The sequence below is a fragment of the Cricetulus griseus genome (assembly GCF_003668045.3).
Source record: "Cricetulus griseus strain 17A/GY chromosome 1 unlocalized genomic scaffold, alternate assembly CriGri-PICRH-1.0 chr1_1, whole genome shotgun sequence".
NCBI lineage: Eukaryota > Metazoa > Chordata > Mammalia > Rodentia > Cricetidae > Cricetulus > Cricetulus griseus.
The window spans coordinates 96,060,708-96,076,625 of NW_023276807.1; the positions used below are offsets into that span (position 1 = coordinate 96,060,708).

Sequence of the window (15,918 nt, forward strand, 5' to 3'; positions counted from 1 at the left end):
TCTTCATCCCTCTGCACTTTGCATAATAGTTCTAGTGTACTGCACTAACAAAAACTTTAAAACCCATGGGCTTTACTGAAGTGTTCTTATTTGACATTCAAAAGATGAGGAGTCCCTTGAACAACTTCTGAAGCAGAAACACAGTCCTTCGATGAGGACGCTTCCCAAACAGACATTCGCTCATGCCAGTATGAGTTTCCACCTCACAGTTTTCTTGTGTAAACAATAAGACAAATACTGACGTCCAAATTTGCTGTAGAACTGCTGAGCAATGTCACTTTCTTTCCCCCTGGGGCAGTTTTTCCAACACTAACTGCTAACAAGCCTGCAAATAAATGAGTCTGTTATCCCCCTGAGATTAGTGAAGATGATCAGGCATGTGACAGACACAACCATCCCAGTTTTGGATAACCGTTAGTAAAGAATGGTGCTTACCTAAATAGCAGCTCTAAAGATTCACTTCCCTGACCTTCAACTGTATATACTGAGTGACATTTTATATGTAATGTATTTCCTTTTCTGAGACAAGATCAGATGGGATGTTTTCTTCCTATAAGTAAACATAGCACCAACATTGCTCTGCAGATCCTCGTGTGACTGGAGGACTGAGCTTTTGAAGGTTTGAACTTTATAAAATCAAAAATCCATTTACTATCTAGATGGAAAATAACAAGCAGGCATTGCATTAGAAAATGCTCTGGCACACAGGGCTTTTGGAACTCTCTTAAGAAAATCATTTGGAAAGAAAATATGGAAATGTTGGTATATTTAATTATCAATTTTGAAATCATTGACTTTGTTTGCTAAATCTATTTAGCTTAATTGCAAGGGTATATAGGATTGGCATTTTCTTCTAAGAAAAGATAGTCATAGCTTATGTATTTGCTAAGCAAAAATTTTATATGATTTAGATTTATCAATAAGGAACATATAATCATCATTATATACACCTGTTCTTAGGAATTTAAAAAATCCTTTTTTCCTTACCTTTCCCTCCCTCCCACTTCTTTCCTTCTTTCATTTTCTTTCTTTATAAAATATATTTGTTGACATATGTCAGTAAGATGCCCAGGCATGTTTCCAACCTGAGATCCTCTTGCCTAAGCACCCTCATTAGCTAGGGCTAACAAGAATTTTATAGGCTCTAATGAGTTTATATTGATACAAAGAAGCAGAATTATCCGTGGTCTTCAGGTATTCTACCAATTAGTGTGTTCATTTTAAAACAATTTTCAAAACTACTACGTTGCCAGGTATCCAAGTGTTTTTCAGGAGGTGACTTCTTGAAGGGAGCCGTTTCCCTGAACCCGGGGTGTGAGTCAGGTCGCCAAGGCTGCGCATGGAGGTCCCTCTCCGCCTTTGGCCTGGGTAGGCGGACCTCTCCTGCTGCACCGACTCAGCGGAACCTCTGTGCGCGCGCCCGCGTTTCCCCGTCGGGACGCTCTGGGAGGGACTATTGTCCGCCTCCGACTGAAACCGCTACGGGCCAGGAAGCAGCCATGAAGTTTCGCGCCAAGATCGTGGACCTGGCTTGTCTGAATCACTTCACACGTGAGCTGGCAGGGCCGCGGGGAGCGAGCGGAGAGTGCGGCCGCAGCCCTGTGAGAGGACAGGAGGGGTGGAGGGCACAGCTGGGGCCGTAGGCTGGGAGGGCGGCCCTAAGGGAAAGGGACCTTTCCCTTTGCAGTCCTCCCTCACTCTTGCTTCAGCCGGCACTGTGCCTAACCTTGCTCGCAGGCAGTTCTGTTCTGCAGTACCCAGATGCCCCCACGTTTATGTGGAATGTTCTCGATCGTCAGTCGTTCTCTGAGACTGTTTCATTATTGAATACTGGTGCTGTGGGTTGTGTGCCTCGCTAGGTGTCAGCGGCATTGTAGTACTAGCGTGATTCATGAGTTAGAAGCTCTGTAAGATGACCTGTAGGATACCGGATATGCAGCTTAGTAACTGCTTGCTTTACCAACCCTCGCTACAGGAGTCAGTAACATGATAGCCAAACTTGCCAAAACATGCACCCTCCGCATCAGCCCGGAGAAGCTGAACTTCATCCTTTCGGACAAGCTGGCCAGTGGTGGGGTGAGCATGTGGTGTGAGCTGGAGCAGGTGAGCAGGAACGCCCAGAGGCCCCAGGCTCCTGCAGGAATGCTGGAAAGGCCCTAAATGCCCGTCTCTGTCCTGCAGGAGAACATTTTTAGTGAGTTTCAAATGGAAGGTGTCTCTGCAGAAAACAATGCGATTTATTTAGAATTAACATCAGAAAACTTATCCAGAGCCTTGAAGACTGCCCAGAACGCCAGAGCCTTGAAAATCAAGCTGACTAACAAACACTTTCCCTGTCTTACTGTGTCTGTAGAACTGGTAAGTAGAAGGAAAAGGATTTCTGAACTTTCTTTTACAGGTGCCTTATTTATATTTAGGTCTAGGAAGTATAAGTAGCTATAAGCCTGAGCTCTCAAACAGTATTCTTGGAAGGGAATTAGTTTCATTTGAAATATAAGATCTAGTCCAGCTTGGTGGCAAATGTTTTAATTCCAACACTCAGGAAGCAGAGACAGGAAGATCTCTATGCCTATGACTTCTAGGACTACATAGATACACTGTCTCAAAATAAAATATAAGATCTGGCTCATGACTTACAATGAGAAATGTACCTTATCCTAGTCATTTTTAAACAAAGTCTTGATTGCACAATGTTCAACAGGATACTTCTTTTTCCAAACAAACTGCTAGCTAGAAGCTCTTTCAGGGTGTTGTCACCTTGTCTAGATGTTTTTATCCATTTTCATCTTAAAATTTTCCCCTCCTGTCTCATCATCTGTAATATTCTTAAATAACATGTTTAAGAATGTTGTTTCATGTTGGCGACCTAACATGTTCATAGCCTTTCACATATCTTGAAGGCAAATCATAAATTACTCCCCTCTGAGTTGTTCTCTGAATGTGTCTTTTTTTTCCCCAACCCCCAGACTGGTGACATCAATTGGACTATCTACATGGAGTTTCTCTCCAAAACTTTTCCTTTCTTTAGTGCTCTGCCCCACTGGGCTTCCATTTTCTTTACAACTTTCCTTTCTTATATGTGCTTTGCACATCTTGTGGGTAAGTATTGCTTTTGTTTTCAAGCTAGCTATAGAAGTTAATTCATGACCTCATAACTTTTTATGTGTTCTTAAAGCTAATTAGAGCATTCCATGTAATTATAAGTTTATCTAGTTTCTTAAGGAAAAGCATACAATATTTTTCTAAGTAAGAAAGCAAAATACTTTGGTTTCTTTTTTGTTGTTGTTTTTTGGAACAGGGTCTCAATATGTAGCTCTGTGATTGTCGTAGAATTGACTATGTAGACCAGACTGGCCTCAGACTTACAGAGATCTACTTGCCTCTGCCTCTTGAGTGCTGTGTGTGCCACTATACCTGGCAATACTTTGGTTTCTGAGCTTTAGAGATGCTTTGAGAAATAAACATGGTCTATCCTTTTAGTTCGTCAGAAGCTGCAGCATGCTGAGCGTGTGACACACAATGGTGTCTAGGTTGCTTTGGCCCATCAGATTTGCCCCTTTCTGTCTCCTGGGTTTATGAACACTGATACTGTCCCTCTGCCTGAAATCCTGTCTCCTCTTCTTCAGCTTCTCAGAGGCCGCCTGCCTCTCTAGTTTTGATGTCCTCTGAAGCATCACCTTCACTCCCCTCTGGCAGCTGTCCTTCATTTAGCCTCATTATGCGCTTCCTTCAGGCTCTGACGGAGTATCTGGTACAGCTTCGTGCACTTGCTTTCTAGTTGCTCCATTTGTTCCACTGAGGCCCTCTTGTCTCATTCTCTACACTTCTCAGAGACTCACAGGACCCAAAGCAGAACAGATACACCACACCAACAATTTCGGTTGAATAGAATTTGAGAGAATACATAAAGAACATTCCTTTTGGAATTCGAAAGGTTTAGAATTGGCTCTCACGTTTTGCTTTTAGCATTGACAACATAAATGATTATAACTTTTTTTCTTAGCAGTTGTCCTCATCAAGCAGTAGTAGAATTGTGACACATGATATTCCCATAAAGGTCATTCCTAGAAGATTGTGGAAGGACTTACAAGAACCATCTGTCCCAGACTCTGACGTAAGTGTTGTCTGTAGTCCTGTTGTTCAACACACAATTAAGGGCAGGGATTGAATTCTACAGTGCTAAGTGTCATCTTGCAGTGTACTGTATTTGAAGTTGTGTAGTTTCTGAAAAGAAAGTGATTCAATTAACAGGACTCCAGATATGAGTATGTGCCTTTTGCTATATATGTGAATTCTGTTAAAGAACTCATACCCATTTAGAAATGCCATACTTTCCATGCAGGAGTTCAAATGCCTTGCTCAGTGAACCTAAGCTATACTTTGGAAGACAGTCTGTATTTACCATGACTCTTGACCTTAGGCACAAACTCATGTTTCAGAGGCCTTGATGAAAGAGCCAGAAAATGCATTTTTGTTGACTTGAAGCTTAGGTTAGCTGTGACCAGAGGAACCTAAGCAAATAAAGAGGATGCCAAGTGGTCCTTTTTCTTGCATATATATAAAGAAATTAAACAGATACTAGATGAAATGTGTAGAAGGTGTCTATGTAGGTTTGGAAAAAGCCAGCATTACATACAGCTCTGTTGGTAACATAGCTCAAATGAGTTGTGATAATGGCTGGCTGTACTGTTACACAGAGTACACAGAAGGCCCCTGAGCCCTGTAAAGCATATCCCAGAGGAAGGCTTCTTGCTCAGCACTTGAGGTGTATTCCCCTTGGACTTGTATATAGGTATCTCAGTTGAAGTACTGTGTTACTTCTTGAACAATGCTCTTGGGAGTATGGTCACCATGGTAACCAGAGCCAAGTATCCAGGTATCTTTATTTGCTTGAATACATTAGTGAAATTTTCAAAGTTTTAAGGGGACTTTAAAATTTTGATTGAGTTTTTCAGTACATTTCACAGTTGTTGGTTGAGTACCTGTCATTATAGACTATATTAAAATTTCTGACCCTTGTGATTTCTCTTACTGGTTTTTAGGTAAGTATTTATTTACCAGCCCTGAAGACTATGAAGAGTGTTGTAGAAAAAATGAAAAACATCAGTAATCACCTGGTAAGTGATTACTCCTTCAGAAAAGAAAAAGTGAGTTCTTGGCGTGGGGGTGGCTTGTCCTGAGAGGCGGCTTCAGTGTTGACCCAGGTGTGGGTGCTCCTCACCACCACGAGGTGTCTTGTAGTAGGTTTCTCTCAGAGGCCCTGCTGGGGAAGACAGAGCTTGGTGTTGAGATCTGGCCTTTAGGGACCTGTTCTATTGCCTTTCAGCTCTTACTCACTAGGGAAAGCTTTCAAACTTTCCCTTAATCCCTCCAGGAGCATGTTCCAACACTTTCGGTATTTTGTATCTCATAATTTGGACAGAACACCGCAGTTTTTGTTGTTCTCTAATTTGATGCTGAGGAACTAAGTGGAAGGCTTCATGCAAACTACCATTGTGCCGTGTGAATAGTCGAAGCCCAGGTATCTTTTGCATGTTAATATGCATGGGCACATTATCCACTAACGTAAAGATGGACCCCTTATTTCTCTCTATATTTTTGAAGGTCCAAAAACACAACAGTGATGGAGAATTATGTGGACTGTCCTCATTCACACATGGATGTATTCTGGATTCCAGCTTCGCTCACCCCTTAAAACCATATTCCATTATGTTCCTGAATTTTCCAAAGCCACTGCCCACCTGATGCACAAACTTTAACCTTTTCTAACCTCCAAGGCCCCATCTTTAGCAGCCAGGCCCTCCTGGCAGATCCAAACCAGGCTGGCTCTGTCATTTGCCAACTTAGTACCTCTTCATACGTTTTGTTTCCTGCTGTTTTACACTCTGTCGATGTGTCTCTTGTCTCCTTGAAAGTCCTCAGCCACTGTCAGTGTTCAGCCCAACTTCCATGTTGCCTACAGGAAACTCCCTGCACTGAACTTCTCTCCCGAATGCCTGTAAATTCACCATTACCTGGGAATCTCTATAACTGCTAGCTTCTAGGAAGGAAATCGTTCTGAACTTCTGTGTTTCAGAGTTCAGGGTCCGACTGTCACTCAGTAGTCCATAACTGATGTGTTGTTGCATGGATGGCAGTAACATGTAGCTCCTAGGAATCTTTACATCACAAAAGGATTTTGAAACCTAGAAAGTGGGGGTTTTGGTAGTGTTGTTTTTCTCTTGAGTCCTCGCTTGAGACCAGTGCTGTCTTTGTAGTTGCCATGTGAATCAAAACTCAGCTTCCCTTGAAGTAGCATGCACTGTGCTGGCAATGGTGTTGACTGCCACTGCCACAGTGCTAATCTAGTTGTCAGGCTGGCTTCTTCTAAGGTACCCTGGGACTTCTGGGAGGCTCAGGAGGCCCAGAGAGAAAAGTTGGGCGTTTAATAGAGGGATTCATTTGCTTGTTCTTTCTGTTCCATGGAAATGAGTCAGCAAAGTGGAGAGTGCGAAGTGGGTAGTGAGAGCTGTAGCAGTTGTTTCTCTTCTGGAGTGCCTGACAAATGCTAACTGGGAAGATATCCAGCTAGAATAGCCAAATGCATATGAGATCTTTGTGGGTAGCTGGGGATTCTAAATAACTAAGGAGATACCTCCAGGAGAAGCTACACTGTAGAGTAAAGACCTTACAAAGTTAGGAAATTATCTTGGTCCCTTTCCACATTTATATTGAAACATCCCAACTATCAGTAAAGGGTCATGACTGAGTCCCATGCAAAGATACTGCATAAAAGATGGGTGAGGGCCAGATCCAGAAGGGGCTAGGGCTGCTATTGTCTTACCAGGACAGAGAGCTGCAGCTATGCTGGTGTCTGGCCTGGCCTTGGTTCTCACAGAACAGCTTCGGGGAGAGGACTTGCAGCTCTGACACTCATTTTTTCCCCATGGGTCCTCTCTTCAACTCCTGTTCCCCCTGCCCTAGGACTATCTCCATAGGCTTCTTTTTAAGCTCTCACCACGCCCATCCTATTGGTTCTTTTATCTAGAAAGATATTTGCCAATCTGTGCATGGCACACTGCCTTTCTGGTTTTGTTATTGGTTTCTGGTCTACAGAAAAGCCACATGCAGTCTGCGATCAGCATTCTGCCAGCCCGTCACACAGACATGCCACCTAATCTGGAAGGGGGAGATAGGCTTCCATGTCAATAGGACTGTCCTCTGGGCATTGCAGGCAGACCATCCTCAGTCAGCGAGAGGAAAGGAAGTCACCCTGTTGGCACAGCTCTCTTGTCATGCTGTAGTTTAAGATATGCAGCATTAACATGACCTAAAACTGGTCAGCACATGGTGTCTCCCATGCTTATTCTGTAAAATTTCCGAACTCCAAATCTTCTCATTCTGGAAACAAAACAAGGTAGGTTCTTTGAACTTAGATGTGTTCTTATTTTTGAGCTCATGCCGTTATACACTGAGTTCCTCAAGCTCACAGCCTTTAGTCTAGGAACTTCCTTGGAATAAAAGCTTTCATGTGAAGACTTCTTTCAGTAACCCCGAGCTCATTCTTAACCCACTGACCTAAGATCCAGAACAACAAGTGACCAAAACAGAATGTAGACAGCAATGTTTGTGAATGTTCTGGGGTACTCACTGGGGCTGTGTCAAACTCATGGGTGGCCTGTGCCCATTTGCTTCCAACAACTATGTGCTAACACCTGTAAATTTGATTGCTTCTGAAAAACAGTGCTGTTAGAAATAAATATCCAGCCAGGCGGCAGTGGCACACGCCTTTAATCCCAGCACTCAGGAGGCAGAGGCAGGTGGGTCTCAGTGAGTTTGAGGCCAGCCTGGTCTACAGAGTGAGTTCCAGGACAGCCATGACTGGAGCCTCCAGAGCCCTGATCCTTGGCAGAGTATCCCAACAAAGCTGCTCCTACTTCCCCCTGCTGAGTTCTTCACTGGGGAGGGGATACCTTCTTGGTCTTAGGGGATTTCTGAGTTCTGCACTGGCATAAACTTCTCTCTGTGGTTGGTACCTTGGTGGCTTCAGTGCCCTGTTAGGTGTTAGGTTTGTGGCACTGCCTTGTTACCCAGCTTTTGTGGAAGCTGGTGCCCATGTTTGTTGTTTTCCCTCTTTTCAATATTGAATTTTATTCAATTTGCAGGTTATTGAAGCAAATCTAAATGGAGAACTGAACCTAAAGATAGAAACTGAATTGGTATGTGTGACAACTCATTTTAAGGATCTTGGAAACCCCCTATTATGTGAGTTTTCTTGTGGGTTATATTTTGCTACTAATAAATAAATTGTTTCAATATATATTGAGTTTTCTTAATGAGAACATTGAAATTTGATTTTCTTTGTTTCATACTTGAGAAGGGGTGGAGATTAGATTTCCTGTCTCTGTGACATAATGGGGCAGTTAATGCTAGGCCAGCAGACATTGGGGGTGTCTTTCCTCCTCTGGGATTCAGGTCACACACAGTGGCTTCCAAGAACTCAGTAGCTCTTTGTAGTTGGCATTTTCTTTGGGTTGCCAACCAGCTCCCAAATAAAAACATGGAAACTTATTATTAATTATGAATGCTCAGCTTAAGCTTAGGCTTGTCCCACTAGATCTTTTAACTTAATTTAACCTGTTTCTACTATCTTCAGGTCTTTTTACTGTTCTTTCATTCTGTATGTCCTACTTTCTTGCTTCTTCCGTCTCTGGCTGGCTGGCACCTGGCATCTCTTTTTCTTCCCCGAGCCTAATTCCTCCTCCTATGTACTCTCCTTGCCTATACCTCCTCCGTTGCTATTGACCATTCAGCTTTTTATTAGATCAGTCAGGTGCCTTAGGCAAGCAAGGTAAAACAGCAATACATCTTTACATAACTAAACAAATGCAAAACATCTTTACATAGTTAAACAAATATTGCACAGCAGCTCTTCATTTGCTGCTGTGCTCTGAAAGGTTAAAGATTCTCATTTGGATTGGAGCAAAAGTTGTGTTTTTTATTTTCTCCTCTAGTCAGTTCAATACCTGTAAAGTTAAATGGGCGATACAAATGCAATACAGATGAACTTGGTCACACTTTCACCTCATGAACATCAGGAAGGAATGTGAAGTCAGTTCAGTAAGCCTTGAAGGAAGAAGGGGTGGTTGTACAGCTTGGTGAGCAGTGAGCCCAAATTAGACTTCCTCTCCTCAAATAGGGAAATGGCCAGAGGGCCAGAGAAAAAGTGTCAAACAGATAACTCCATCACTTTTAGAGTTACGAATGGTTATTATAGGTTTGCTTCCAAATAGGCATAGATATTACCATAGCCCTGAAAGAAACAATTACTTTGTAGTGAAAAGCACATTGCTCTGGCAGAGTGAAATCTATAGCTTCAAGGCTCTGACAATGGTATATGAAATGACCTTGGTTTTCTTGTTGCTGTGTGTTTGTTCACAGTACTTAATGAGTCGAGGGCCTCTGCATGATCTACCACCGAGCTACATCCCCAGCCCTGGCATAAGTTATTTTAGTGTCAATCATTTTGTTTCTCAGGCACAAAGCAGGTTATCAGTACTTGAAAGGTAGACTTCTGTTTTTTTGTTGTTGTTGTTGTTCTACTATGTAGAATTAGTCGTCTGGCATTAACCAGCTGCATTTCAACTTTTGAATTCATACTGAACTACAATTTTCTCTTGTGCAAACAAGTGGCTGAGATGTACTTCAATACCTTTTAAGTGAAGCTCCTCTAAAAATTACAATATTTTAAATAGTTCAAATGCCTGCTGAATGAGTAACATTTACAAGTTATAGTTTACTAGTTTGCTAAAAGGAGGTATAGAGTTGTTCAGTTAATAAGTAAATACCCACTGCACATTTCTGAGTTCTTGTTATGTACAGAGATGTTGGATTAAAAACAAAATTTTCATGTAATTTCAGCCTCTGAGAGTGCCTCTCAAAGCAGACACCCAGAAGACATGGCTGAGGTGCACATTGACATAAAGAAACTCCTCCAGTTCCTTGCAGGACAACAAGTGACTCCCACCAAGGCTGTGTGCAGTGAGTTTGCTTTTCCATTTCTCACTTCTAGTCTAATATGCATATAGTCTTCTAAATGCAAATATGCCCAGTTCCAGGAACTCAAGCTCCCTGGACAGTCAGGTTGTGAAGTTTCCTTGAGCTAGAAGATGTTGAAGAGTGATGGTGGGCAGTGTGGTTCCAGAAAGTTAGTAGCCATGCTGGACTGGCAGTGGGCTCTGCCTGTGATATTGACTGCACAGTGCACACTATCTCACAGCAACTGAGTTTATCAGATTTTACATGATCAGAGCCCTGTATATGCTTTTGCCTAGATCTGAGTTTCAACTTGAGCCATTTCCTTTCTTTTCATTGCCCACCTGACCTGCGCTAGCTACCAAAGTCTTCTCGGTTCTTGGTTTGGGCCCATCCTGACGCTGGCTACTCACTGCCCTGTTCCCCTTCACCTGCTCTTCCCCACTGAGCTAGGAGGCTCATCAAGAGCTTCTCAAGGCTGTTGTCTTCCTGTTTTGTTTTGAAAAAGGCATAGCAAATGGCCTAGGTGTGACATCCCTCCCTTTGTGGAAAGTCCCCAGGATGACCTCTCATCCACAAAACTGAGGAAGATGACCTGGGACTAGACTATATAGTAATGAAACAGAAAGTTCTGAATGGCTCTGTCAAGGACCAGCCTTTCTAAAAGAGAAAAGGGATGTGTCCTAGTTAGGGTTACTATTGTAATGAAACACCATGACCAAAAGCAGCTTAGAAAGGAAAGGGTTTATTCAGCTTATACTTCTAGATCACTGTCCATCAACTCAAACAGGGCTAGAACCTGGAGGCAGGAACTGATGAAGAGGCCATGAAGGGGTGCTGCTTACTGACTTACTGTTTACCATGGCTTGTTCAGCCTGCCTTCTTATAGAACCCAGGACCATCTGCCCAGGGACAGCCCCACCCACAATGGACTGGTCTCTTTCCTATCAATCACTAATTAAGAAAAATGCTCTCTCGAGGCTTCCTACAGCCAAGTCTTACTGAAGGCATTTTCTCAATTGAGGCTCCCTTCTCTGGTGACTAGCTTGTGTCAAATTCACATTAAACTAGCCAACACAGGGTGAGAAACCACAGAAGAGACTGTGAGAGGCCATGGGGTTAAAACAAAGGGAAAGGTTTGGTGGTATGTGGTATAGCCTATCACAGTGCACAGGACTGCAAATACTCAGACCTTATCCATATACTTTGGTCACCTCATTGTGGGTACCTGGTTAAATCAGCCTGATTTTTCCCCAAAGCCTGGAGAGCTTCATTCTTCATCTCTCACACTGTCTCCAGTGGATGGCAGTAGCATGAATCCTCAGAGGGAGCAGACACCAAGCATAGGAGGTGTCCACAGCAAACAAGCAGTTGTGATAGGTGAGGATGAAAACTGTCTTTAACATCTGGGTCTTTTTCTCCTAGATATTGTGAGTAACAGAATTGTTCATTTTGATTTGCTTCTGGAAGACATCTCCCTTCAGTATTTCATCCCAGCCTTGTCCTAGCACCATGTCAGCAAGCTTGGCAGCAGAGACCTTTGTTGTGATGAGAGAAGCACTGGATGGTGTGGTCAGTCACCTGTCTGTCCTTACAGCACCATAGACTTGTACTGGGCTATGCTGCTTGAAGCAGAGATGGAATTAATGAAGCACAGTTGGATAATCATTCTTTCGTATTACTCAAGACCAGCACCTGTCCCTCCTCCCCTTGGTCTAAGACATTAAGAAGAAAAGATAGAATTTGTTTTTATAGGGTCTTTTGTTGTTTTGTTTTCCTCTGGTGCTTGAGATGAGAGCAGGACCTTATGTGTGCTAAGCACCTGCTCTGCACTGAGTTGCTACCCAGCCATATCTAGTATGTGACTAGCAGATTGTCACTAAAGTTGCAAAAGTCATCATATGTATAGAATTGGTGTTGCAGTCAGAATTCACATGTGTACTACCTAGCTAGTTTCCCGCTCAGTCCCCGGTACAGCGCAGCTGTCTGCTTTCAAGGTTTAGCATGCTCATCCCCCCCCCCCAAGTCTGGGTGCTCAAGACATACTGGACAGTCCCTCTGTCCCTGGCCATGTGCCTGGTTTCTCGCAACACTGAGTATACAGCTGCAACATGTAAAGCCTTGCCCAACTTACTGAAGATTCAAGTTCACTTCCTTCTCACTGCCTGCAGATTCTCACAGCTGGGGAACCTGCAGAGCCAGAGACCTGAAGGCCAGCCCAGACAACCCACTTCCCATCTTGAACTTGTCCTTCTGTGTACTTTCTGCCTGAGCCAACTTTGGTTTTAGGTTATAACCTATTTTCCTCTTTCATAGTACTCAAGATCAAACCCAGGACTGGGTGCGTGCTAGGTAAGCACTCAATGCCAAACTATATACCCAGTCATTTAAAATATAATTATTTTGTGTGGTTCTCTAAAGCACATGGTGTTTTGCATAAAGTAGTTGAAGCTTGGGCATCATGGATGAGGCTGTGTTCTGCTCCTGTATTGGGGCTGGCTCATCCTGGAGGGTGTGCTTTCTCCAAAAACATCTCAGCAGGCTTCCTCTTTTAACTAGGTGTCAGGTAACCCATGAAGTGGTATCAGAACTGTTTTCATGTTACAGAATTAAGACCTAAATTGCCTAGGGTAAGATTTGAAGGGGGGGAGGAACAAAATAGAGCATTTTTTTTTTTGGCTTTTTCATATTTAGGGAATTTACTATTTCTCAAGTGCTGCTAGGATTATTTGTTTCAGTTTCTATTAGACAGGTTCCCATGTAGTTCAAGCTGTAGCCAAGATTAGCCTTGAACTCCTGAGCCTCCTACTCCCAAGTGTTGAAATGACAGATGTGAGCTGCCACAACTCTGGCTCTGATATTTAATAAGATATATTTAATTAAACTAACATGTCAAAATTAGGGATTCTTTAATTGTTTAAGCATTTCTCTCTTCTTTGGCTTGTAATGAAAGGCAGTCCAGGTGCCATGATAAAGCCTCAAAATCATGATGCAAATGAAATTTCAGGAAGTTCCCTATGAAGTTCGTGTTTTTTGTTTTTTTTGGGTTTTTGTTGTTGTTGTTGTTGTTGTTGTTGTTGTTGTCAAACTGTCAGTGCCTCACTAGTGACTAATGTCACTGCCATGTTGCATACTGATGGCCATGACTTTGCTTAGTAACAACATGGGGAAGAAGAATCCTTCATGGCAGTCAAGAGGTTGTGGTCTTTCTGGTTCTTGTCACAACTCTTTGCATGGTGTTCACAGCTTGTATCTCACAGAGCTGTAGTCAAGGGAGGGGGCTCTGGGAGTGGGGTCTTGAGAACTTGGAGCTACTTTGTGGAACCCCATCCTGAGGTGAAACTGGGTGAGAGCAAGAAGCTTAGCCGTGTGTAGAAGGAGCGTGAGCTCTGAGGGTTGGAGACTCGTTTTCACTTACCCTGATGGCCTGGGACTTGAAGCTTGAAGAGTACTTTCCTGAATGTTAGAACCACTAAGTTACCCTGACCTTACCTGCCAGGGCTCAGAACCCACATGGTAGCCATGTCTTGAACTGAGATTTAAGACTGTCCTAAGACAGTCAGGGATACAGAAGAATTCTTAATGCAGCCACTCGTGCCAATGTCCAAGCGGCCTTGTTATCCTGTGACCCTCCCCTGGTCCATCAGAGACCTTCCTACCCATCAGGTCTCCAGTGGTCCTTCCCTGTATCCTGCCACAAAGAAACATGTTCTTGGAAACCTGAAAAGCACTTCTACATTAGTCTTGAGGCAGGAATACTGGTTCTTTCACCAGATGCAGTGGCCGATAACATCTTGGTAAATGTCATCCAGTTGGCGGAGTATCCATTGTGATGAATAAAATTCTGTGCTTTTTTATTTTAAAGCCTTTATTGGGATATCAAAGTGCACAGCCTAGAGGTTCCTTTTTGATGGTTCAGTAATGCCGTTGTTCCCCACCTTTCATTCTGTGCTTTCTCTCCTGGAAAACCTTGCTTGTTCTGGACAGTTTTCTAACCTCCTCCCAGGCCTCTGGTAACCACCATCTTTACTATTGCTGTAAGGGCCCAATAGGAGGTTCTTGACCCTCATAGTTCTAGATCAGCATCTGTATATTGAATACATATTTACCTCTACCTTCATAACATGGCTTTGTCCATGACCTTGCTTTGACAAAGTGTGGCTCCTAGCATTCTTCACATTTCCATTGCAGTGAGTCTGGTCATGTTTCTTCATCCTAATGGCCCTGAGTAGGCTATCTCTGTTCACACTGTCCCCAAGAGACCAGATGCAGAAGAGACCAGACCCAAGTAGGTCTCCTACAAAGTCTCAGAAGGTGGGAGAATCCAAATGCCCAGCTCCACTGTAGAATCAAATATAGGGGATTTCTCCATGTGTGACCCAGTGAGGTTGGAAAAGGAGCCTCATAGTCTCTGACGTACATTTCGCTCATGGTTTTGCATTTCTCTGTGGCTCAATGGGTACCACAGCTTCACTCTAGAGTTTGGAGAATTCAGGGTGGTCATCTCTCTACTGGAAAGTTATTAGTTGGAATTTTGTAGGGACATGGAGAAGGCATAGATTTCTACCACCATTTTGCTAATGCTCCACTCCAATTCTGTGCCTTTATGTGGATTCTGGTGGAAAATCTAAAAGGGAGCTTGAGTTTGTGGATTTTTCTCTAAGAACAATGTTCAACTAGGAGGTGATAAATTAGGGTCACTTGGACATTGGGGGGGGGTATGTTAGTACCACTTCCTGGGGTGCCATTTGCCTTTTACTCTCTGTGGGAAAGCTTGAAACTGCTCCCTTTGATTTAATACTTAGCTCATAAGACTTGTTATACAAGCTATGGTCAAAGCTGAGTACTGCTATAAATTAAGGATTTGTTAATGTGAATGACTAGGGAATTGGTAGATGATCTATGCTGTGATGTCATTTCCTAATGCTACAGGACAAAGTACTATGTATGGTAACAAACCCAATGCGATGTTGGTGTTCATTTTGGCAAAGAAGACCATGAAACATGTGTCTAAACCCAGCAAGCTCTTGGTGGTTTTTATTTCAGTCTTTTTACATTTGTAAACAAATAACCAACTTTGTAATGAAATTATTTTTATAGAATTAAATAAATATTTATTATTTTACTATTACTTGGAATTTATTTATTAATATACATATTCATCTGACAACTTTAATTTCCTGAACATTATAGTTTAGGCTTAATTCTGGCAGCACATGCTTATTTTTTTACAATGGAAGTCAAGACTTTTTGCCAGGTTAAAGTTATACTGGGTGCAGAGTACTGGAGTCTGGGTTAATAAGGCCATTTTACATGGAAAAAATTTCTTCTTATAATGGGCCCAATGTGAATGGGCCCAACATGAACAAATTAGCTTTCCTTCATTGTGACAAAATATCTGAGATAATCAGCTTTTAAAGAAGAAAGGCTGGGGCCGATAAGATGGCTCAGTGGGTAAGGGCGCTTGCTGCTAAGTCTGACTATCTTGAGTTTGAACCCACAACCTACACTGTAGAAAGGGAGAACCAACTTCTCAGTAAGTTGTCCTCTGATCTATATATATATATATATGCATGCAGTGGCTTGCATGCATTTGCACAAAGACACACATACACAAATAAATGCAATTTACCTACTAGGCAAAAAGCACAGGGGTGTTGAGACATCAATATCCCTTTCAAGGGCACACTCCCAGTAGCTAACCTCCTTCCACCAGCCCCCACATCTTACAGGTCCCTCTATATCCATGCAGCTGAAGCTCAAGTCTACATGTGAACTTCTGGGGGCATCAAAATCTAACCTGTATGATAACGAAGGTGCAGTATCTAACCCAGTCTACAGAGGAAACAGAGCATTTTAGTACAGTTTTTTAGTCTAAGCATTTTGGGAGAGAGCAGCTAAACC

At 42.8% G+C, this 15,918-nt stretch overlaps 1 protein-coding gene across 3 annotated transcripts; it reads left to right on the forward strand.

The window, feature by feature from the left end:
* Positions 1-1,420: 1,420 nt before the first annotated feature.
* Hus1 (HUS1 checkpoint clamp component) lies at positions 1,421-15,033 on the forward strand. Of its 3 annotated transcripts, none has more exons than XM_027388128.2 (8): positions 1,421-1,551; positions 1,976-2,103; positions 2,182-2,358; positions 4,004-4,114; positions 5,043-5,117; positions 8,145-8,244; positions 9,901-10,020; positions 11,440-15,033. In XM_027388128.2, the coding sequence occupies exons 1-8, from the start codon at positions 1,500-1,502 to the stop codon at positions 11,520-11,522; spliced, it is 846 nt and encodes a 281-aa protein (XP_027243929.1). In that variant the 5' UTR covers positions 1,421-1,499; the 3' UTR covers positions 11,523-15,033. The 3 variants fall into 3 exon arrangements, with proteins under 3 accessions (XP_027243929.1, XP_027243930.1, XP_027243931.1); XM_027388129.2 differs by having other exon boundaries at positions 4,007-4,114; XM_027388130.2 differs by having other exon boundaries at positions 1,467-1,601.
* The last annotated feature ends 885 nt before the right edge of the window (positions 15,034-15,918 follow it).

Coding starts and splice junctions, on each gene's coding strand:
- Hus1 (XM_027388128.2), top strand. CDS start 1,500: ATGAAGTTTCGCGCCAAGATCGTGGACCTGGCTTGTCTGAATCACTTC. Junction 4,115..5,042: donor CATCTGTCCCAGACTCTGAC/GTAAGTGTTGTC, acceptor ACTGGTTTTTAG/GTAAGTATTTATTTACCAGC. Junction 5,118..8,144: donor AAAACATCAGTAATCACCTG/GTAAGTGATTAC, acceptor TTCAATTTGCAG/GTTATTGAAGCAAATCTAAA.